The sequence below is a fragment of the Crocodylus siamensis genome, chromosome 4, assembly GCF_052110815.1.
Source record: "Crocodylus siamensis isolate JL-2025a chromosome 4, ASM5211081v1, whole genome shotgun sequence".
Classification (NCBI taxonomy): Eukaryota; Metazoa; Chordata; order Crocodylia; family Crocodylidae; genus Crocodylus; species Crocodylus siamensis.
This window is the reverse complement of record NC_143398.1, coordinates 69,266,469-69,291,336: the sequence shown is the minus strand read 5'-3', so window position 1 is coordinate 69,291,336 and position 24,868 is coordinate 69,266,469. Positions and strand designations below refer to the sequence as shown.

Below are 24,868 nucleotides of genomic sequence, written 5' to 3'. Positions count from 1 at the left end.
CTTGTTGGTTTAAGGGGAATAACATTCCCTTTATTCAAAAGGAAATGTGTAGTGACAGCTACACGGTGTAAAGCAGTTTATATATAAGGTGGCTTCAATTCCTTGTAATGCAACCACTTCTTCATGTACTCAGCCTTAAGCACATGAGGAGCACTTGCACTTAAAAGAAGGTGCGTAAGTGTTTGAAAGATGCAGGTCTAAGTGTTGATCTTTCAAAGTGCCACACACCTGTTAGGCGATACTGAATGTCCTCAAGTCCCATTTAAATCAGTGGAAGCTCAAGGCAGTCAGTACTCAGGAGATGCTTTACAGATTGGCTTTTAAATCTTAATTGAGCAAAGCTCTTAAGCAAATTCTTAAAGTACCTTGCTAAATTGGCATTTTAAACTATTGCAATTTCATGCTTCAGAGCAGTTTTCCTATTCGAGAGAGACTGAATTAAAGGCATTTCAAAATACTGGCTGAAGCTATGTAGTCTGACATTAGGAGACCTTACTATGGGGAGACAACTACCTGATATACTGTCAGGCAACATATTGTTTCATTCAAAGCACTAAGGATTGCACCCATTCCAACTTCTATGTGTTATGATCTGTGTTCAGCATATCATTTATGTTCCTAGCCTATGAGAACCCAATCCTGAAGTCAGCAGAAGCCACTTCCAGCTTGTAATATGGTAAACTAACTGCTTATTGTCCCAAGGGGCTCTTATGACATCTTGGAATAAGGTGAATTTAGTATCTCATGGTCACATTAAATTAATCCTGATATGCTCCCTATGCCAGATATATAGTATTGGGACAGATGTTGCTTTATGGCATTACATTGCCTGAGAATTTCTCATGCTGAAGGAAACCCCATGCCTCCATTTCTATTGTGCAATAGCAGCACAAACCACTGTTAATAGTCCAGTGGATCTGAGATTATTCATATTATTAAAAAAATTTATAAAGTGCTGCCACTAACACTGTAGATAAATCACATAGAAATAACTTTAAAAATCTAGATCACTGGTAACTTTTAATGCTGTTTGTTTCTTTTTGGTAGTTCATTTGGTCTGCACTATAACCTACACTGATCAATTTTGACCTGCTTTACATACTATGCCTGTACTTTCAGAAGTTTGGGGGTTTACAGCATTACAGAGGAATGTTTGCATTGAAAAGAAACTGTTTTAAATTAAAGTTAAAAATGGAAAAAAAATAGAATTCCTATGGGCTAACATGAATCCCTACTTCTGTTTCTTTGCCCAGCCGAATACGGTAGTTGTTTTTTTTGAATGCCCATTTCAAACACAGTTCCAATTTGGGGCTGAAGCTTAATTAAGAGGGCCCCTTTTACTCTTTTCCTATATTGTATTTCAAGCATAGTGTTCCATAAAATGAAACCCTGTTGAAATACTATGATTCAATATAAAATATAAAAATTATCATCATGTATATGTTCAAAACTAAATATTGAAAATTACCTCTTTTACATATTGGTATGTTTAGTAATATTTCCAGGAGACTACTTATACAGCACACTGATAAAATCATCAGCATTTTTAAAATAAATCAATCAATAAATCAAATGAAACATTTTCTTTCTAGAGCCAAGTTCAATACTTACAGCTCTTTGAGGTTTGTGAGTGTCCTGATAGCACTGGGGAACTCATCCAGACTGTTATAATTTAAATCTCTGCACAAAAATAGATTGCAGTAGTTACATTAGAAATTGTTAAGGGATAACACAGAACTTGTTAGTGTTCATAAGAAAGTGTCATCTTCCAGGCATTAAATAAAGAAATAGTTGAAACCAAAATTAAGATAGGCTTGTTTTGTTAAACTGTGCAGCTCGCCAGAGCACTTCAGAAACTTCTGCTTTGCAGAGAATATAGCTTTAAAAATGTAAATAAAAGCTTATTTGTCCAGATAAAGGAGGTATTATATATTTACTGTTACATGTGACAGTAGACTGGAACAAGATGGTACTGAATTATACAGATAGGAATAAGCCAGACTTTATTCCAGACTCTGTGGTTTGATTAACTATTTTATGGGCATTTATAACCTGCCTTGGCTATACTTGCTAACACTTGTTCCATGACACTCACTGAGACCCATCAGTTCTCAAAGGCACCAGTGCACATGTTAGCCTTTGTGTAACAATCATTTATCCTAGTGATGAATCTCAAAACAACCTCTCCATTGATTGTCCTGCCAGGTAGTGCAATCATAAATGTTGTTAGGAAGTACTGTACTCTTTCACAGCTGCTCTTACCCTTCTTCCTAAGTTCAAGGTTATCATCTACAGTTTCTCCTTTCATACTAGGTGGGTGGGGTTGGGCAGTTATCTTAACCTTTTTTGCTATTTCAGAACATAAGTCTACATAAAGTATCAAATTTCCCCCCTTCTGTTCACTTATTATACTGAGAGACTTTCTCTGAACTCTTTGTGGACTAGAAGTCAAAGTTGTACTGATGATTCCCAGTGACAAAAGGTTTAGTAAAGAAGGGTTAATTTATGTGATTAAGGTTAAGGAGAAACATGGCGTGATGACTTTACAGTAGCACTAGGATCAGGAAGCAAAGTGAAAGCTACATGAACCTGTTGATTAAAAAGAAAACCAGCCATTAGGTTCAGAGGAGGATTTATGTTTGAGATTTAGTATCACCATAAGCACCAGCCCAAATGCCTTTGGGCCTCTTTTGTGCTCTGGTTGGGTGAAACCTGTCAATAGCATACTAGTGGAGAGGATTCAGTTGGTTCTGGTATGGAAGATGGAGGGGAATGGATATGTGATGATTTCTACCCTTAATAGCACGAAAGGGTAAGGAGTCTGCAGTCCAATTTTAAATATAGGTGGTGATATTTTTATTTCTACATGCAACAAATTACATTGCTTTATATTTCAGGAATGGCTTTTAGTTTTTCTTTCACCTTTTTTGAGAAGCATGTTTTGTAAACAATTCAGGAAAACTTCAACTGTACTGCTTTTACCTGCAATGAATAGAACTATAACAAAAACTGAGGTGATTTAAACTCTCTGCCAGAGACAATTTTCAAGTGAATCCTCTAAAGACTGATAGTTGATATAGTAATGTATTTATAATGGCATGCATTTATAATGACCATATTTGCTCAAATACAAGACAAGGTTTTTTCCCCTAGTCAGCAGAGGGGAACCCCCACCCCATCTTACATTTGAATACAAGGAAACCTCATTTAATACATTGCTTATCATTAAACTGCTGCCAAATGCAGTATGTGCTTAGTAATTGAAACTGGCTATGAAGTTGATTAAGTGCAGCCAACACTGAGCATGACTAAAACACATATCCCATCAGCATATTATCCCATATCTTGGGCAAACCTGCTAATAGGAAGAATAGGTTAATACAGCCCACCTGAGTAAGATATATGGTAATGCTCATTGAGCACAGTTCCCCTCAGAGCTGACTCTTTCAAGTCACGGTGAACCACAACACTAAATACATTTTTACTTTCTCCTCACTCCCACAGCTAAGCTGCACTTTTCTTCCCCATTCACAATGATTCCTGTTTCTTTACCAGCCTTAAATGTCCAGCAAACATCATCAAATGGGGCCCTATAGAGTTCACCCAAAATCCCTCTGCCACCCCCTTTCTCAGCCTGTTGCATATGTGGCAGAATGCCACCTTTGTCTCTCCCACAAAACTCTGCTATGTGGCAATTTGGTTAACAGATGACACTAAGATGTGGGGGGATGTGGGCACACTAGAAGGAAGCATCAGGCTTCAATCAGACCTAGACAGGCTACAAGGGTGGGTGGATGTGAATAGGATGGGATTCAACACAGACGAGTGCAAGGTGATGCACCTGGGGAGGAACAACCGGCACCATACCTACAGGCTAGGGAACTCCCCTCTTGTCAGCACGGAGGCGGAAAAGGATCTTGGAGTCATAATTGACTCCAAGATGAACATGGGCTGGCAGTGTGGGGAGGCAGTCAGGAAGGCCAACTGTACCTTGTCATGCATCCACAGATGCATCTCAAGCAGGTCCAAAGAGGTGATCTTCCCCCTCTATGTGGCACTGGTCAGGCCACAGCTGGAGTACTGCGTCCAGTTCTGGGCGCCGCACTTCAAGAGGGATGTGGACAACATTGAGAGGGTCCAGAGGAAGGCCACTCGCATGATCAAGGGGACAGCAGGGCAGGCCCTATGAGGAGAGGCTACGGGACCTGAACCTGTTCAGCCTCCAAAAGAGAAGGCTGAGGGGGGATCTTGTGGCCTGTTATAAACTAGTCAGGGGGGATCAGCAGGCATTGGGGGAGTCACTATTCCCCCGTGCACTGCCAGGAGTGACCAGGAATAACAGTCACAAGCTGGCAGAGGGTAGGTTTAGGTTAGATATCAGGAAGCACTACTTGACTGTCAGGGCGGCTAGGATCTGGAACCAACTTCCAAGAGAAGTGGTGCTGGCTCCTACCCTGGGGGTTTTTAAGAGGAGGTTGGATGAACATCTTGCTGGGGTCGTTTGACCCCAGTATTATTTCCTGCCGTGGCGGGGGATCAGACTAGATGATCTACTCAGGTCCCTTCCGACCCTAGAAACTCTGAAACTATGAGAGGGCAGACATCCCTCTCTCAGGTGACACTGAGTTGTAACCTGAGCTAGATACATTCCTGATGGAGGGAGCAAACCTGGTCCCTCTGCCCATGTGACTGGCATCACATACCTGGATTAGGGGCCTATGCTCCCTATTGTTCTAAGTAAATGCCAACCTGACTGGGAGGGGGCTAGAGACCCTGCAACCAGTGATGCATTTCAAATTGGTTGGTTGGCAGCCAACAGGTGCTGACCTCCATTGGACCAGGTAAATGAGGTCATAAGGTCTATATAAATTAAGGACTGCCTAGGAGGAAGGGCAGTAGCCATGATGAAAAAACTCAGAAAAAAAAGCTGGACCATCTGAAATTTGCTCTCTCTCTTGAAACTCATGATCAATTTACTGCCTGCCTCCAGGGGACTCTTCACCTGCCTCTGGATGATACTTGTGAGTAAGCTACCTGAGCTCTAACTAGATATATAGTTACCCAGCCATCCCAGTTTGATCTATGGGATTTCTTGGATATTGCTTTACCCTGTACTCTATTCAAACCTTCTCCTTGTAACCAATAAAGTTCTCCTTTGTACCTAGCATGGGAGACATATTGTGGTGGGTCTAGATTATGCCTTGAGGTCCTTTTGGTCTGGCTGACTAAGGGTGACCACTATTTGTGCTTCAGACTGAGGGAAGCACTCCAAGTTCTTGAAGAGGGTCAAGTACCCTCAAGGGCTACTAGGCCTGTGTTTCTCAGGGGGTTCAGAGCCAGGATAAGTCCAGACCCTGGGTGGTGGTGGCGTTACCCCCAGGCTAGTGGATGTGCTTCATGAAGGGGGTCAGCCAGATGTGAGGCACCCCCAGGGAGGCACTCAGAGCCTGGAAGTTGGTTGGGCACAGTGAGGTGGGTGGCTCAGCACAGGAGCACCCCCTAATGGCCCACCACAGCATATGATTAGTGTGGCCCCACATTCCATGAGGCAGAACTGCACCAGGTTGCCCTGCACCTCATCTGCATATAAATTTCTGGATCTCACAACTCATGAGAAGAATACCTGGTTCCAGTCATGAGAGGGGGGGCTAAATAGCACATGGATCCTATGTAGGGGTATCTGGAGTACACACACACAATGAGCAGTGCTGAGCTCTAGGTTCACCATGACTTAACACATTGTTGACTTTGCTGGGACTAGCCTAATGAGCTGCATACTAAATCAAGCCTTTTGGCTTTGGATTAATATCATGCATAATCTCAGCCTTTCTTTAATGCTAAGATCCAGTGGAGTTTATATGATATATAAAGTAGATACAAAAGTGCTGTTTGAAAGTGTGTCTATGGGGTACCTGTGCTAAAACTTGCAGCAGTTTCAAAAAAGATAAAATGCATCAATTCTGGATGAAGTACATCTATGGGTACTATATGAAAATTATTACAGCTATGTATATTTCAAGGTCAGTGTTTTCAGATTTGCTCCTCATTTCCATATGCATGGGGAAAGCAAGGTCTGACAGTAAGGAGGGGATGAGGTACTACAGGGGGAAGAGCTGGGGGAAGGCTCCCGGAGTTATTTTCCCTGCTGTAGCATTGGAAAGGGAACAAATTCAAGGCAGATCTCCAATAATTAGCTTCTATACCTGGATAATTATAACAAACTTATAGTTTTTCCATATATAGATTCTAATTATTGGAGGGTCATTTTATATTTAGGGTTGTCTTATATTTGAGTAAATACAGTATTGACAGTGTTTTTCTTTTGTTCAAGAAGTCAAAGGTTCTGACTGTTTCTGCATGCAAGCTATATGGCAAGATGCAGTCTGTAAAGTTTAAAAAACTTTTGATAGGATGCTCTTTATTCTAATCTAAACCTTAGCTTTCCTGACTAAAGATTGACAAATCGGACTATCTAGGCAAACACAACTGTCCCTAAATAGCTATTTCTCATTCAGTGTCTGATACATATTTAAAATATTATTAAATAATTTATTAATTTACAATGCCTGCTAAAAGGCCAACTTAATTAATAGCTGAGCCTATGGTAAGTTATGTACACTCATTGGAAACAATCTTTTAGAGCCTGTAATGAACAAGCAAGCCAAAAACCATGATTGGCTTTTAGGCCATTTTTATTCTTTCAGAATATAAATGAAAACACTGAAAAAAGGGAAACAAATAAGAGGTCAACTCACAAAGTCTCTAGGCTGTGGAGCCCATCAAAGCATTTCTTTCCCAGGGAGTAGATTCTATTGTTATGGAGATGTCTGCAGGGGAACATTAAGAGCACAGTCAGGAAAGCACATTGCACACAGTGGACTTAAGCAAAACATTTTGATGGTTAAATCAAAAGAAACTTATTTTCAGGCATGGACTGATTATATGCAAGTCATGCTTCTGCAAGAGCATGCATAGGAAGGAATTTTCCTACCTCTTCTGCACTCACCCCCTATATTCACCTATCCTTTCAGGCTTTGATTTTGTTCCATAGAAGCATTTTGTTTTTTAAATTGCATGGATTGTGTATTTGTTTCCTTTCTTCATTTCTGTTTGAAAAGATGCTTTTCATAAAGTTCAAGTTTTAGACATTTAGTGACTGACTATTATATGCTAGGTAACTTCAGAAATAGCTTTACTCGTGATTTTATTTAAAAATATATTTAAATAAGACCATGCCTTAAAAACTATGGCCTTTTCTTGGGGGAAGAGGCCAATACATACATGAAACCTAGAGAAGGAAATTGATATATCCACCTAACAATTATTAGAAATTCAGTGTGTGTTAATAAATATAACTGACCTCCCTGATGGATATAACTTGACTCTTCAACTAGAATAATAATCACTTACTTTCCAATAGTCTGTCAGATAGTTTGAGGAATTTTTAGTTTACTATTATTGGCAGAGTTTGAACCCAAACTAGTGCATAAATCTGATTTCTGAGGCATTCAAATTCTGAACTGAGATGCTGCTGCTTCAATTTATTTCTAAATTTTCAGATATATTTCTTTTTTAAAAGCTCTGTGTGCAGATCATTAGCCTGAATGAATGTTACTTAATGTATTTTTCTTAAGAGAATGTTTTTCCAGCTGACTTGTCTTTCATTTTACTTTTGTCCATCCACCCCCATGGTCTTGAGAGAAACCGTGGGAGTAGCATGTTGAATGAAGAGGCGGTCTAGTCAATGAGAGACTAAGCTCATGTATTTTTTAAACTATGTCTAAAAGTTATTGATTATGACATTGGAATGAAGGTGTTTTTCCCTCCCTAGAAAGCAACTTTAATCCCAAATATATTGACTAGAAGAGTTAATCCCCAAACTTCAGTTTCTTTTTATCTTTAACAGCCATAAGCTCAACCCTGTTCACACTGACATCCGGGATCCAGACAGGAAATTAAGAGCATAGGGGGAATTTCACCATGCAGTAGTAAACACTGCATCAAAGTAAACTTTTTTTTATCTTCATAAGTGTCCTACCTAATGTTACAGAGGTTGTAGCGGTTGAGATGGGAAAATGAAGTAGAGATGTGAGCTAATATGTAAGAGGATAAAAACAATTCAGAGATCTAGAAGTTCTACCAAATGATATGGCCCATTCCTTTAAAAACTATGATCTACAAATGTTTTTAAATGTAATGCTGAAATTCAATTTCTCTATGCCTAGTCATAATGTATAGATTTTCTAGTATGTGGCAGTGGTGTTTTCTGTGTACCGTGTGAACCCTGTGGTAATGGTACCTTTCCAAAGTCACTTCATATTCATTTAGCACAAATATGAGGTGATGGATGGGCTTTTTTGCTAGCTTTTGCTAGGCTACACTGAAATAATCAAATCTGAGAATGACAAAGGTTGACATCATGGCTGTCAGATGACATCAAAATATACTAAAATATATTTATCATCTAATAGGTAGTAGTTCAGTATAATTCACAAACCTTCAGGATGCTCCCTTTTTTAAACATACCAGTTTAGGCCTTAAACTAGGGGTGTCAAACATAGAGCTCATGGCCTAGACCTGGTGCATGGAACTGTTCCATGCAGCTGGCTGTGCTACTGGCAGGCTACATGGAAACTGGGGACATGGCCAATGGTGGACATGGCCTGCTGTCAAGTCCAGGGCTTTGTTGCCTCAGTGGGCATGGCCATTGGAGGTAGGCAAGGGACTGAGGGTTGTGCAACAATAGCCCTTGGTCACCCTGTGGCTGCCTAGCCTACTGCCACTTGCCTCTGCAACAGCAAGTGGCTGCCTGGCAGGTTGCCCCACTGTTGCTTGCTCCACTGTTGCTATGATGGCCCCAGTGGCCACTGCTGCTGTAGCAGCTGCCCAATGCCCTGGATCAGATCTGACCTACAAGGAGCTCCACAGACAAGATCCAGCCCAGGGTTGTAAGTGAGTTTGACACTCCTGCCTTAAATATTACCTACATCAATTCTCTAACCTGGTGCAGTAATTTTTGCACTTGGGATGTTCCCAAAAGATATAAAGTACATTTTTGATATCATGGCATTCGCGCTCAGTTTTTGCTGCAAGTGTTTCATCCATTTCATTTAGCAGTATTGGAATTAAACATATATAAATGTAGCTGTATCTATGCAATCTATGGCTAGGGACAGACATTAGACAAACTGGTTTAAAATCCTGTAACAGAACATATATTCAGTACACATAAACCAGTTTGAAAATGGCTGAAATGGGTTTGACGTAAACCTGGTTGAATACGGTATCAGACTTAAATGATTTGGGTCAAACTGGTTTATGCAATGTTTGCCCCTTTCCTGGTTTAACTTAAACCAGAACCCCCCAGCATCCCAGATGCTTTCCAACCCTGGGCAGGACTCTCAAGTCCAGAGATCTGGGCTGGCCCCTCCCCTCTGCTTCCTGGCTGATCCCCTCCCCCCGACACACGCACACTCCCTGCTCAAGCAGGTATTCCCTCTCACAGCATGGACTATAGCCAGCATGTGGTATGTTAGCTAATGCTGAGAAGTGTCTGTGTAAGGCAGACAGGCCAGTGTGTGCATGGGGCTTTTGGTCCCTCCATTTCTTCCTTGGAAAAAGCTGTTTAAGAAGATCTTGAACTAATGAGAGAGCCTTTTGTTTTCTGGATGGGGTGTTAAATGCTGTTATCAACTCCCTACTGTGCTGGTCAGAAGCAGCAAGGGGATGCAGACCCCCACCCCCCACCCAATCAGAGCTTCCTGCTGGGATCTGACCATGTCCCCACAGCTCACCACTGTGGAAAGGAAAGGGGGGCTGCTCAAGCACCCCCAGGCTTCTACCCTGAGTCACTGCAGGCATATGCCTGCATTTCTTTAATCCACAGAGAATGTTTGTCTGGTTTCAAACCAGTTCAGCCTAGACTAACCTGCATGGATTGAATCAATTCAGGCTCAGGCTTTTTGTACAGCTGTCCCTAGCCTATAAGAGGAATTTTGTTAGCTTGCCATCATAGTCCTTTAAAGCAGTGGTCTCCAAACTTTTTTGATCGCGCACCCCTATTGGAAAAAAAAATTTTGAGCATGCACCCCCAATATATGTATATTTATTTATTTATAAATAATATACATGTACTACTGTACTAATATATTATGTACAATATATAGATAAAAAATAAATATAAATAGATGTTCTAATATTTTCTTCCCGCACCCCAATGGATCATCTTGCGCACCCTGTGGGGTGCGCACACCCCACTTTGGAGACCACTGCTTTAAAGAATTTTACTTTATTTCTGTTTGCCCAGCCTAGCCTCATGATATCAATACTGCACCATAGTCCTAAGGAAAAAATTGTCATATAGTCTAGTGGGTTTATTTTGGTAAAGATTTACTGGCATTGTTAATTTTCTTTCACAATTCTTTATTGGAGATGAATAATTTTAAACAGTTTTCAATCAACATGATTTCATAAATGTAGTATCTTAGCTCTAAGAAGATAAAAACAAGTTTTGGTTTATTTATTTTTTTAAATTTACCTTTCACTTGAATTTTAAATGAAAGGCTTTTTTCCTTTTGCAAAAGTAATGATGCAGGGAACTTAATTTAGATTTGTAAGCTACATATTAAAAGGGGTAGCAGGGTTGTTGAGTGCTCTAGTAGAAGTTGTAGCTCTACCCACAGTGCAAGAATGAAGGGCAACCTTCAGATTTATAGGCCAAGCACACAATGTAATGTGAACAATGTACCATAAAATAGTGCCCTATATTAAGTAACCTGAACATTTTATAAATTGTTCAGTTTCTGGGGGACAGTTGAGTTATTAAACTTTGTCTCTCTAGCTAAACTTACTTTATATATTCCATATTAAAGTAATTTATTACAAAAAGAAAATCAATTCCTGACTCCTTTGCAAGACCTTGTAATTTAAAAACAAAACACAAAACAAAGCAAAACAGCAATATAACTTACAGAACTACCAAACTGGAGAGGTTTCCAAAAGCATAGTCTGGAATATGATGGATTTTATTCAGTGCCAGCGTCATTGCCTGAAGAGCTGGCAAACTCCTAAAAGCCTGTACAGGAATTTCTGTCAAAGAGTTGTCATCCAGCCATAGGTGTCTAAGAGAGACCAAGCCACTGAAGCAGTTGGGTGGCACATAGTTTATGTGGTTGGCATCCAGACGACTAAGAGAAATAGAAATGTAAGAAAATGACTCCCTGAGAAAAATGAAGTGGATTGATACCATGAATTTAAAGAACATTGTCAAGTGCAGTACCTAAAGGGAGAGATTTTTTCCTAGCACTTTTTTAGTCAATAAAACAGACTTCCTTTGGAGTCATCAGTGCCTTTCTTTTATCAAAAGAAGGGATCAGTCACTTTTGAACAGAGCCAAGTACCTGCTTCCCCATGGGCTGATGAACATAAGATTGTTTCCTTTAAGCATTCTCCATCATCCTGAGGGATTAAAACCAGAAACTATTTCATTATTTCTAAGAATCCAAGTCATGAGATTGAGTCCAAGTAATGAATTTTTTTTGCAGACTGCATGGATTTCTTTACCATCTGAAAATAAGATTTATTTACATTTTGTTAAATATTATGTATGCCTATATTTCTAACAAAAGGTGAAATTAATGTGGTGTTTAAAGGCACAGAGTGTTGCTGATGAGGTGTGTTCATCTCAAGAAAAAGTTAAGAAATACATGTGGGTTGCTGCAGAGCCAACAGAGGGAGTACAGTCACTCAGAGGACTATTTAAAAGCTCTTAAAAAGCTTTCACATAATTTCCTGCTTTTTCTCTGAGCTCTGTAGGCCATCTTCTGCTCTCACATCGTTGGAAATAACAAGTAATTTTACTGATTTCATTGCAGTTATGCAGGTGTACATAGCTATGAAATAAGAGTTGGGCTCCATATAACACATAGATTTTAATGATATAATTTAGTTCCTGGTAGAGAAATAAGTGAAAATACACATCAATTAACCAAAACTTTAGGACCATATATGATCAATATATTGCTTATAACTCCTATGGTTTCTGCCTGCATTTAAACTGCTTTTGGGACTTGCACACTTATTTGCAGCATAAAAGTAATTGCTCAGCATTTGATTAGGTCTCAGATATACAGGAGAAATTAAAAATAGAACATTTGAAAGTGTTACAGAAAAAACGTGCACCCAGAGTGTAATGAAGTATTTCTGCACAACCCCAATTTAGTCTGTTTGAGAGAAATGGAATACTATTTATGACAGACATACTAATCTTTTTATTTAAAGCTGCTTCCTCATTTATAGTCATGTAAAATGTCAGGTCCATTCCGTCTTATTATGCCACACTACTTCTACCTATTGCATGAGAACAAATAATGAAACTGAAGGCTCTGTGCCAAACTGGCAAATAACTGAGACAAGGTCAGTTGGAACAAATTTATGAAGTTCAGTGTCAAAGCCCTTGTACAATTAAATTTTCTATATAATAACTGACATGGGAGGCAGCAGAGACTGAGCTTCCAAAATAACTCAAGGGTCTGTCAACAAATCTGCAAGGCTGGAAATGTTTAGAAATATTCATGCTGCATCTCCCCAGCAACAACAGAACTTTCAAATAAGGCATAATTTGAGCAAATAGATGAGGTTTCTTTTTGTTTGGCTAGAAGTAAATTTCTCGTCTGCATGATGTCTGTATGTAAACTAAGGACTTGCAGTTGTGCTAGTTTGACAGTTACACTGATTAAAGTATGGAGGCTTCATTCAATTTAAATGTGTTACTGTTTCTGAGTTAACATCATTTCCCATATGTGACCTGAACTTGCAGTCCCTGGTCCTAACCTGCAATACTTATTTTGGATTTAACACAATTGCTTATCTGAGAAGCGATGGATGAAATGGCAATACTTCAGTTTATTTCAGTAAGATCACAGTTTTACTATTCCAGCATTTTACAGCAAATTTAGGATTTGATTACTTTCAAGTATAAATTTCCTAATTTAAGAGTTGTCCCCTTGCTTTGTGCATATGCATATATAAGTATGTGCGTGTCCGCACATGCGTGCACACACATGCATATCTAAAAACATACAGTGCACATGTTTATATAGGAACAGTCATATTTACTTGTGATTCATAGCTAGATAACTTTATGGCAAAGCAAAAAGCCGCTATGGTTTGTACAGTAGAGAACGTTACCAGTTGCACATCTCACAAGTGCTTTTAAAAAGTACTACCACAAACGTTCTTTTGTTATCTAATCTTTTTTTCCTTTAATTCCTGAGTACCATTTCCTACCTGCGGATGATAAAGTGTTTCAGTTGTAGTTATGTTTCCTGTGAGCATGTAAATAATTTATAGTGATGTAGAAAGCCTTGAACAAAATTACAATTTTCAGTCAATTGTTTCACTAGTGTTGATCAAAGTTTCGGCACTTTTAAAATAAGTCCATTAACTCAGAAACATGACCTTACTTATAATTTAAAATATACAGACAACATTTAGGCATTTTGAAAGCTTCTATTATATTCCAAAGAAAGCCAGTTTAGGGAAACAGAATTATCTGATCTCGCCTGATAGGCAGCATATAAAATGACATCCAGCATGAAATTTATCATGAGCTCATTTAAAATGTCCAAACCTTTCAAAGTAAATGCATGTAGTAAACTATGCAGAACATAATTTACTATAGTTGCTTGTAACATACGATGAATGCTTGAACCATATGCATTACAAGTTATATAAAGAAGAATAATTTCACTGCATTCTAAAAGTGGATGAAGTAAAAAGGCTGACTATGATACTTTAGGAGTAAAACACTAAATCCATCAATAACTTTTACTGTTTTTTGGCCCACAACTGAAAAATGCAGGGTCTGAGACAAGACAATAATTATAGTTCCCTAAAGATCAAGAAGGCAGTATTTGTTGGAAAATACATAGGCTCGGTGTCAGAAAAGAAAACGGTCTTTATTTCCTCCCTTGGAAAGACGAAGATAAAACAAATAAATAATGGAATATTTGTAGGAGCGGGAAAGAAGTTAAGAGCATGGTGGCATGGTCAGTTTCAAATGGTATCGGGTAGACAGAGGGCCTGTTCCTTGTCATTTCAACCAAACAGCCTTCTTTTCTCCTTCCACACTCTCTGCCCCTTCCTTGTAATTTTGGTTCTACTTGTGTGGGGCAACTGGCTTGAGAACTCGAACTGGGGCAAATTTACTAGAAGATCTGAGGTGGTGAATATAGTGTTTTGTCCTATAATAAGCCTGATGGGTGTGTGAAGGAATAAATAACACATGATCCTCCTCAGTTCTATCACATTAATTAGCCAAAGGGTCTTTCTTATGACTATTTGCAAGGGTTTATAAGAACTGGGATGAGGCCTGTTTAAAGCAATAGGGACATCTGGACTAATCCAGAAAATGTATGTGTATACTGTCCAAAACAGGGAGAATATAGTAAAGATATACTGGCATCCTAGTTTTCATTATGCCTCCTTAAACAGGATACCCCTTCTGTGCTGCCTAGATAGATGTTGAGGCCACTGAACATGTGTGATTATATAGCCCTGCAGGTCACTCTTTCGTGTCTTGCCTTTGACTCAAAACTCTGTTCCTACCCGGCCAAACACCTTAGTGTGGTAGAGAGCACTTAGCATCTCTTGGGGGTTTCTTCCCAGTAATGTCTCTTATCCAAAGGCGAGATTTGGATGATTTCTTGAGGCACCTGCAGATATAAAATTGAGTCCCAGACAGAGTGTATACATTTTGATATATATGCATAATAAAAACTGTCTTATATGGTTGCCCAAGAGATCCAAAGCCAGTTGCTTAATGGAGCTGGCTTTCTGATACAGAGAAGCAAAACTGCAGTCCATGAGCCTGCATCCCTGATGTAGTGCAACCTATCTGCATTGCACTGCTAGAGTAATCTGATCCTTCCACTATTTAAAGTCTAGAGACCATCACTCAAGTTTATGGGTGGCATACACTTATCTTAGAGATTCTTAAACTTATCTTCCTCCCTGCTGCTAGTGTGGCAAAGGAAAGGGATCTTGCTGGGATGGTCCTGCACTCTGGTGATCTTGATATGTCAATCCTCTATAGCTGTCTGTAGTCCAGTGTAAGTTAGTGTACTTCAGGCTGTCCCAATATAGCAAGAGGGCCAGTTCCGCATAGATGTGCAGCAAGATGAGGAAAAGGCAAAGATAATCTCTAGGGAAACTTTGTATACATGCACATACAACTTGGCCTGCGCTCTGGAATTGTACAATATGTTTCCATACAGCTTTTAAGAAAGCAGATTTCCTCATGCAGGTTTCACTAATTATTGCAGGGAGAGAATGCATGATGATATGATATGGAATAAAGGTTTAACTGTCATACAATTAGGATCACTGTATCATCTCCAAACTTTATTGCATGAAACATTTTCCCTTGTGTGATTTTTTTTTTTTATGTGGTTTCATCAAAAATCAACTGTTTTACAAGGTAATGTTGATATACAAAATATTTTAACTTTTCAGAAAGGAGCAATCAAACCACAAAACAACTGTTTGAAGCTGACATTTCTAAAGAGATTGATTAAAAAAAAAATAGAAAATGTCTCAGATAACTTTATTATATTTCAAAATTCAACATGAACCTTTTTGGAATTCATAATCTGCCACCTGTCAAGGCAGGTTCACTTACTTGAGTCCAACTACAGAGAGAGAGAAGTTTGTTCTGTTTTCCTGTACCTCTTACCTCAAACTCTCTGGGTAAGGCATTCTTTTTATATTTCTCTTTTTCCTAAAGTTGAAAACAACTTCAGTGACCTTTTACAGAAGCAGGAAATAGGTGGCCTATATTTCTGTAAATGTAATTCTTTGCTTTTTAATGTCCATTATGAACAATGAGCTACAGGCAAGAAAGCCATGCTTGGTATGTGATTGATCTTGGAAATTTCCATGTGTGACTGAACAATGCTAATATTACTTATTAACCACAGTGTCTAAACATGAAGATAAACAGAGCGTAAAGTTTAATTTCCAGCACAGTATTCTTTGTTAAAACACTTCCAGTTAAAGCATGGCAAATAAGTTGCTTCATTAGGAATGTTAGAGTTTCCTTTTTATTATGATAGTTAGCATTAGGAGATCTGCAAACTCAGTCATATGGTAAAAATCACATTATTTCTTGTGCAATTTTTTTTTTAACTTTAGCTACAGGAATGTCATATGTACTTTGACAAAAGACTTTATAGTAAGTTGAGCATCAAGTTATCAAGAAAAATTACAGGAAACTTAGAATTGATTGAGAAATAGCTATTAATCTGGAGAAATAATGCTTGTCAGACAAAGCTAGGCAGAAAGCATGCTGTTATATAGTAATTGTATTGGTGAAAAGCATTCTCACACACAAACCTAAAGTCCTTGGGTATAGTAGAACGTATATGTCCATTGAACTCTTGTTTAAATACCTTCTTGACATCAAGACAGATGGGGAAAAATGGCAGTCAGAGATCTGGGCAATATGCAAAACACCAAGATCTTTTACTTCTACACGGTGAATAAGGTAAGGAAGAGAACATTCAAGTGACCTGAAAACTCTACTAACAATACTGTAGTCTTGACAATCCCGTGATAATGCATTATTCAGATGTAACCATGGCAGTTGAGAGAAGATTTTCTTTAACAGTATAAATGCCAAACATTGTTAGGTTTAGTCCTCCATGTTGTTCTTGTTTTTGTTCACTTTAGATTTCAAGGGAAAGTTATGGGATGCTGTAAGACACAGTTCTGTCAAACTTGGAAGTGACTCCCTTAGCCCTTGGTTATTTCCAGGATAAAAGCACTTTGATTGCTCCCTTAAATTCCTCATATGATACAGAAACAGTATCAATATCAATAGAATGTCTACACCTTCATTAATGCACCATAACTGTAGCGCATTAAGTTTAGTACCTGTGCTAACTTAATGCACTGTAATCAGCGCAACTGCACATTAGCTCAGATGAATGCTTTGTGCGTGATGCTTAATGTACACTGGATTAAAACTACTGCACATTAACATGGTTTTTGCCAGCTGCACTAATATGAAGTAGAATTAGTCCAATGTGCATTAAGCATCTTGTCTAGACTCCTCCAATGAGAACTTCATAATCATTTAACTCAATCCTATGAGCTTGTTAAACTGAACTAGCATATCATCATATTTGATAGCAAAGCTAGACAGTGCCTTGTAAAACTGGAGAGCATTTTAATATCCCGGGTTTTAGGGAGAGCATTATTTTTAGATTTAATTATAGAAATAACGAGCCTTCTCCATTTGTTTTAAATGAGTAGAAGGCAATTTTCAGCTTCCCCCCTATATTTTTGTTTTTAAAGATGAAAGATGAAATGGAACATTTTAGCATTTGGTAAGCGGAAGCTTTTTGTGCACTTTATGACAAAATCTTATTTTACAGGTTTAATAAATACCTTATGATCGGGAGAAGATTGATTTAAAAACATAGCAATTAGAAAGTGACCTTCAGCATGTCATGTGAGCTTTCATCTCAAATTTCAAAATAAGTAATGAGAAATTAGAGCCAAATCTAAAAGCATAGCCCTACACAGATTATAGGAAAACCTTAATGCTAGTTTGGGTTATTCACAGTTTAAGCTCTGATCCTGAAAGCTGTCCAGTCTGCCTACTAGGCTTGTAGAGAGCATCACTGACTTCACCTAGGCACAGGAATCCACTTGGCAGAATCCTGTAGTCCTCCAGGACTGAAATCAGTTTAGCATACTATAACATGCATGTTGTATGATCTGCTTATTTTTAATCAAAGACTTTTATTCAGGAGGGAGATTAGTGAAAGGTAATGTGCCATGGACAATATGGAGGAGTTGTTGTTCAGAATAGAAAGAACAGCAAGGAAAGACCAATATTATCAGAAGGTAGAAGAAATAAATTTTTGTCTGTCCAGTACATACCCTTATGCTACTAGAGCATAAAGGTTTTCAACCTTTTTTGGTCTGTGTACCCCCGGTGGCTGGTGGAGAGGCAGGGAGTCCCCAGCGGCTGATGGACAAGTGTGGGGTGGTGGGCCCTGCCTGCACAGTGGCAAAACCAGAAGTGCTGGCAGCAGAACCCAGAGTGCCCCCCGCTTCTCTGTGCTGCTGCTACGTACCCCCTGGGAGCTTTCCAAGCATCCCCAGTTGACAACCCATGGTAGACAACCTCTGTACTAGAGGATGGGGAGGGAAAATAGAATGCAGCATGTACAAATAGGATGTAGAAATAAAATAAGTTCAACTGAATCTATGATACAAACAAGCAGAGACGAGCTGTAATTTTATAATAAAGTTCATTCAGTAGAATCACATGATCTTTTACAGATCCCTTTTAGATAACAATCTAAATAGATAAATAGATAGAACTAGCTTGGACTGGCATTTCTGAACATGGTAATACCTATGGGCGCTTCCAGACAAGTTTGGTCATGTGGTATGTGGTCACTGCACAGTCTGGTGTTCTTCACACTGCAAAGGCATGCTGCCGGGGCATGTGCTGCACTAGGTTTTTTTTCCGCAGGTTTTTTTTTTGGACCCTGATTTAAAAAAAAACGCTGAAAAAACCCAGGAACAACACACGTTCAGGCAGAGCTTGCTGCTGAAAAGTGGAGCAGGCCGCTCAGGGCTGCACTCTGCTGCTGGTCAGACTCTGCGCAGCAGAATCACTGCAGCTGTAGCCCCAGGACCCCAGGTAAGGCTGCCGGGGCCAGGACAGTGCTGGGCCCAGCCTCCCCTACTCCACCTGGGGCAATTCCTGGGGACAAGTAGCTGCAGCTCAAGGTGCACTGCTGCTAGTTGTCCCTGGGGAACCAAATGTCCACACACATCTGGATGCAGCCTATAAGGATAAAAAGAGGGACTTGAAAGTAACCTTCAGTGATTTGTAAATGGTTTAGCTTAAGCAAAGAGTTAATAAGACTCTCACAAATTGAGCCAGGCTATAAAGTTAACCATAAATAAATACTGAGCCTTGCTATCTTAAAAAAACTTTGCTTTGGTAAAAGATTTCTAAGAGCTTTTAACCTTTTTAAGTACTCCTTTGAAAGACTCCTGTTATTTCAAGGCTTTCAAACAGAAATTCTTATTGTAAATTAGAAATCAAAGCAAGAGTCACCTTGTGAGCAGAAAATTACTAGACTGTATGAAACAAGAAACTGAATCTCTGCACACCTTTATCTGACAGGCACAACCCCGTTTGAGCAAACAAAAGAATCATGGTTTTCTTTTCCTCAAAGAGTTCACTATTGCCAATGATCCTCTTTCAGAAGATAGTAGCTTTTCTGTACAAGTCCTTATCATTCCATCTTCTGTCTGCTATGCAGCTGTTTAAAGTTCTTACTGGCCACTGCCTTTCTTTCTCTATTTTAATTCTGTCACCAGATACCAGGCTTTTACACAGACAACATAACCCTAGGGTTTTCTTCTTCAGCTTCTTCTTCCCTACTTTAGGAAAAGAAATTTACAAGAAAGAATGAGAGATACTGTCATTTTATTTAGACTGTTGCATTTTCAGCAGTTTCTTTCTCAGAGCAACAAAGAAACCCTTGTTTCATCAACTTATCATGTTCTGGTCCAGAATACATATAGAATAATGAGATCTTAGCAAGATTGTTTTTGTGTGTTTAGTGGAGGGAGGAAACCAAGTCTGGTTACTACACCAGAATTTTCTCATGACTTTTAAAGAGATCAAAGGAAAGAACTGTAACCTCAAAAGCATATGCCTGAGATATTTTAGTCTGCGCCTGGTCAATAAAGAGAAAGGACACTGAATGTAGCACCAATTATTAGATAACTAATCTTAAGACTGTTTCACCCACAGTCTTTTAATTAACTTTTGTCAACACAGAAAGTAAATATTGCATCAGACAGACACAAGAATCTGGTTAGCCTGAGTGTGTGTATATATAGATGGGAGTTACAAATAGATGTCCTGTTATGTTTGATATCACTTCAATAAATTTCAGTAGATTGTTTTCTTTAAATTTAGTGTATGCAAGAGATGTTAAATAAACCAACCTTGTGCCCTCCACTTATACAAAGAATAGGCACTACAGGGTGAGGTGCAGCATACACATCTCCATCATACTCACTGTATTGGCTGTCTATACCACTTCCTCAGTACTCTTTCACTTGCATGGGTGAAGCCATGGGTGACTGGTGCTTCTTGAGTCAGTGACTGAGGGGAGAAGTCCCCTGGCATGCGACTGTACTGACAAAGGCGGGTGGTAGCCAATCTCACTGACTGGGGGGGTCTCTTGGTGGCTGATTGGGAGGGGTCCCTGGTGGTCAATCTCACTGACTGGGGGGGAGGTCCTCTGGTGGCTGATCGTGCTGACCGGGGAGGAGTCCTCCCATGGGCGATCTCATTTACCACAAAGCGACCACCTGCCCCCTTCTGCCCTGCCTGTCACCTAAACAGGGAACGTGGTCTGACACCAGCGTTCTCAGGGGATGCACGTGCTCCCATTCTGTAGGCTGGCAAACTGAAGCACGGATAAGTGCCAGGCAAAATTTTCCCATGCTCACTAATGTTGAGTTTCCCATATAATCTAGTCACCCAAAATGAGAGGATACTTCTGAACTTTTAATTCCTGTTTCTTCCCCATATTCTAATTTATAAATTGCTTCTCTTCTCATTTTATTTTACTCATGTCTTACCATGTTTACCCAAATCTCAACTTGAAATTTAAGATGATCACTCCCCTCCAATAGTTAGATTCTAGACTTGGAAAATTTATAATTTTGTTATAATTTTCCATGTCTAAAATCTAATTTTTGCAAAGCTGCCTAAAATTCATTCTTCCCCCACTGCTGCAGTGGGGTAAACAGCAGCGGGGGGCAGGTGCTGGTAGGGCAGGCAGCAGGAGAATCAAGTGGCTTAACTCTTGCCCCTTGTCACCTATCCCCCCACAACACTTGCCCCCTTGGCTGCTTGCCCCCCTGTGCCTGCATACCCCGCACCTGACCCTTTGGTGCCTGTGTCCCCTGCTTCCTGGCCCTCCTGTGCATGCACCCCCTAATGCCTGCTTCTCCCTGTAGTACCTGCACCGTTGGGCACCTGTCCCCTACCCCCTCCATCACTTCTCCCCTCCCACCTGCCTCTGTGTTTCCCCTGGCCTCCCCCTCCTCCTACCCCAGCACTTGCTTTCCTTTTGAAGCTCCAGCTCCTGCTGGGGCCCCCTCTCTGGGCAGGGACATGGAACACGTGCTGCTTCTGGCCCCCACCCAGCCACACAGCAGCTGTTGTGGCAGCTTTGGTCCTGGCCCTGGAGCTGGAACAGAAACAGAGCTATTGCCACTGCTATGTGGCTGGAGGGAGCTGGAGGGAGCATATGCTCCAAGGCAAGCAGTGGCAGGAAGGAAAGGGGTGTCGTGGGAGGAAGAACAGAGGCCTAAGGATAGTGGCAGGGAGCAGAGGCTGTGGCTTCAACTCAGATGTTGGCTTGAGATCAAATTAGAGCATGAGATACAGCCACTGCTGCCCCTGTACTGTACTTAGTCAAATGTAAGACAAGTAATCACAAGACTATCCTTTCTTTTTTGTCTATTCAGAACTGAATTAAAACTATCAATAATTTCATAAATGCCACTAAACAGCCAGCCAGTGCTAACCTTTCATTGTTGAACTTTGGCAGCAATTCTGATAAAACTGAAGCTTGTAGACAAAGTTAAAGTTGTATAATGAGGGGACCCATCTACTTTAGATAATTTAGGCATGTTACAAACAAACAGAATTAAATTTTTTCCAATGGTGTCTTGCTTTATGAATTGATTAGTTTCAGTATTCTAAGACAATGACATAATTTAGGATTATTTTACAAAATCTATTCTGTGCTTTTCAGGAAGTCTGAACAATGGGAAAGATCAGCACTGATCACGAAAACAAATAATACTCCAGCAGACAGTGAGTGTTACCATGCAGTGACTGTTTGCTCAGACCTTGAACCAATTTTATGGTACAGCAAGGCAGATGCCAGTTTCCAATGAAGAATCCTTTGTGTTATATAACCAGTTAACATAATGGTATAATTTAAAAATGAATCCAAAGACAATTGGGAAGAAAAAGCTGGTCAAGTACATTATTTGATGATAACATTAGCCTATAAACTGGTGTTATGTAAACACGATGGTATCATCTGGTATATCAGGTATACTTACAGAGACTGCAGACTGCGCAAATTCTGGAGTGCTTCAGTGGGAACCTGACTTAGCTGATTGTTCTGAAGCATTCTACGTTCAGAGTAACAAAAAAACAGAAACAATATGAGTATAGAAAATTATTTTATATTACAGATTGTAGGCAAATTAGGTTCTCTGACACTTATGAAACCCCAGGCATAAAACTGCATGGGCCTTTCTGAAAGATTCTGAGCATATCAAACATCTACAGAGATTATCAAAAAAATTACTAAATTATTATTACCTTTTAAAATCTTCATTCTTTGTGATTTTCATTAGCGGATTAGTGTTTCCAAGGCAAGCAATTATCACCATATAAATGGCAGCACACTAGAAAAGGGGTGGAATTTTTCACAAGCCCTTGAGGGAGTTAGTATATATATCCCATTAGCTTTCACTGAGACTTGTGCTGCTAACTTCCTTAAGTGCTTTGGAAACTGCCCCTTGCTACTGCAAGTCGCTTCCCACCTATCATTTAGGTAAAAATATAAAAGTCAGTGGGCCAATTTTGTCATCTTTCTTCAACAGTCTGCTTCATTAGCCAATTGGAGAATCTTTTCCCCTGCTCTGGAAGTACTTTAAGATTTGGCTGAAATGGAGTTTTGCTTCAGTAAATACTATAGATTTCTCTAGGCTGCAGAGGAAGCATCTCCATCTGCACCAGCAATAGTGATCACCTGAAGAAAAACTCCTGTTTATATTCATCATGTGATTGTTTTGCTTTTAATGCATCATTTTGGGAAGGAGAAAAACAAGACTTTTATAAAACTAGAGTAGTACAAATTCTGACTTTTTTGTGTGTGAGCAGACTCCCAGTAATTTAAACAAACTTTGTAATATTTGAAACTATGACTGTAGATGCAACATTATTACCCAGAAATAGGAATATTCTTAAATGAACATATTTCAAGTCATAAGGAAGCACAAAAATGGCTGAAAATATCCTCTAGCTGTTTTTTTTGGATAAACTTAAAGCTTATCCTGTGGTGATTATTTTAATATAGCAACAAGCTTTATTTCTGAAATGAGAACTGTACTTAAATTATGCCTTGTTTACAGAAATGAAACAACCCAACCCATTTCTCTAAAAGGCAAAAAAAACCCCTTCTATTTTATGTGACTATTAAAAGTCATTGAAGTTTTTAGACTTGAATTCAGAACTTTTGTGAATGGGTGAAGAACCTGCTAACTAAATCAATTTTTGTCTTTGATGTTGTATGGTTGACATCTAGTTGAAGAGTAAATTTTTGTAGACTAGCATTTTTGTTTTCAACCTTTTGTGTTTTAGGACATTTTTCATCTAATAAAGAAAAGAAATGAAAACGTTAATAAGTATCTTCATCCCCGAATGTAACTGAACAAGAATATAGCTATAGCTTAACTTGAGCAACTGTACTTGTTAATTAGCTCCCTGGAGCATTTAGGAAATCAGAAATATATCAAACAACACACAGTTTACTTACAGCACTTTAAGACTGAAAAGGCCAGCAAATGCTCCCTTGGGAATGTATGTCAAACCATTTCCTGCAAGACGTCTGCAGGGTTAAAAAAAAAAAATGGAGTAAATACATTTCTCTTCATGTGGAATTAATTTGGCCGTTAAAAAGTGAAACACAACTATGTTTGAATCACTAATGCCAGAGGCAGTTGTTTAAGTCCCTGGTTTTGTCATTAATATACTGTTAAAAAAATCCTGTAACTATACAGTTGATTCACTGGCCGCTGAGTTGTAGAGACAACTGCAGTTTCACTATAAATCAGGTTATGGTTCATAACGTACATCTAATTGTTCATATTCTTTTCAAAGGATAAACAATGCCTAATAATAAAATATAAATAGACTGACTACCAATAGCATTATTAGACTTTCAGGAATATATTTTTGGAATTCTGTATGCATAATTTCTGCATATATTTTACGTAGTTCTGTATACGGTCACTCTATATGTGCATGTTAATGACCACAGCTTGTTTACCATAATTATAAATGCAGTTGCAGTATAGTGCATGGTTATTTCTTTAACAAGTGGTTGTTGTCACTGATAAAATATCTTTAAATATTTTTTTTTTTACTTACATCGCGCATTTCCCTCATGGGTCTCAAAGCATTTTATGAAGAGTATTTATTTCAGTTTCTAAATTGCTTTTTGAGCTATGTTATTTTTTTCAAAAGAAAAGGCATTCCTCAGAAAGAGGGTGTAAGAAAGATTCCATTATTGGTATGAAATAATGATAATGAAATGACTGTCCTCACTGCATTAACTAACACCTCACAGTGTGAATGCATTTCTCTCAACGCTCCTTTGACGTATGGACGAACAGGGAACTGAGTCATATAGGGACTAAAGTATTTTTTTCTTAGTCTATAGCCTTCCTCCTGACCTTGTCCATTCCACCCACGCTTCAACTCTAGCACATGAGATACTTAAGCAGAGCCAATGGCAGGGAGCAGCCCGCAGTGTGTACCCCTCTGTCTTAGGAGAGTCTGATGGCAGTAGTGGGGAAGTGTGGTGAGGCCCACCTGGAGCTGCTCCTAATGTTTCTATTCTGCTTCATTCCTGGTTGCTGGTGGACCACAGAAGGAAGTGGGAAAGGTTCGCTTTGTTGGCAGTGGACCCAAGGTCAGGAGGAAAGCCATACAGATATGACCTAATAGATCCAC

At 39.3% G+C, this 24,868-nt stretch overlaps 1 protein-coding gene across 1 annotated transcript in view; it reads right to left on the bottom strand.

Moving 5' to 3' along the window:
• Positions 1–24,868, bottom strand: part of LGR5 (leucine rich repeat containing G protein-coupled receptor 5) — a 129,744-nt gene that overhangs the window by 34,119 nt on the left and 70,757 nt on the right. Inside the window, exons 3-7 of the mRNA XM_090042537.1 lie at positions 23,670–23,741; positions 22,186–22,257; positions 10,971–11,186; positions 6,756–6,827; positions 1,612–1,680 (exon numbers count right to left, since the gene is read on the bottom strand). Coding sequence (XP_089898663.1) covers positions 1,612–1,680; positions 6,756–6,827; positions 10,971–11,186; positions 22,186–22,257; positions 23,670–23,741 — 501 coding nt within the window. The remainder of the gene's footprint in view (positions 1–1,611; positions 1,681–6,755; positions 6,828–10,970; positions 11,187–22,185; positions 22,258–23,669; positions 23,742–24,868) is intronic.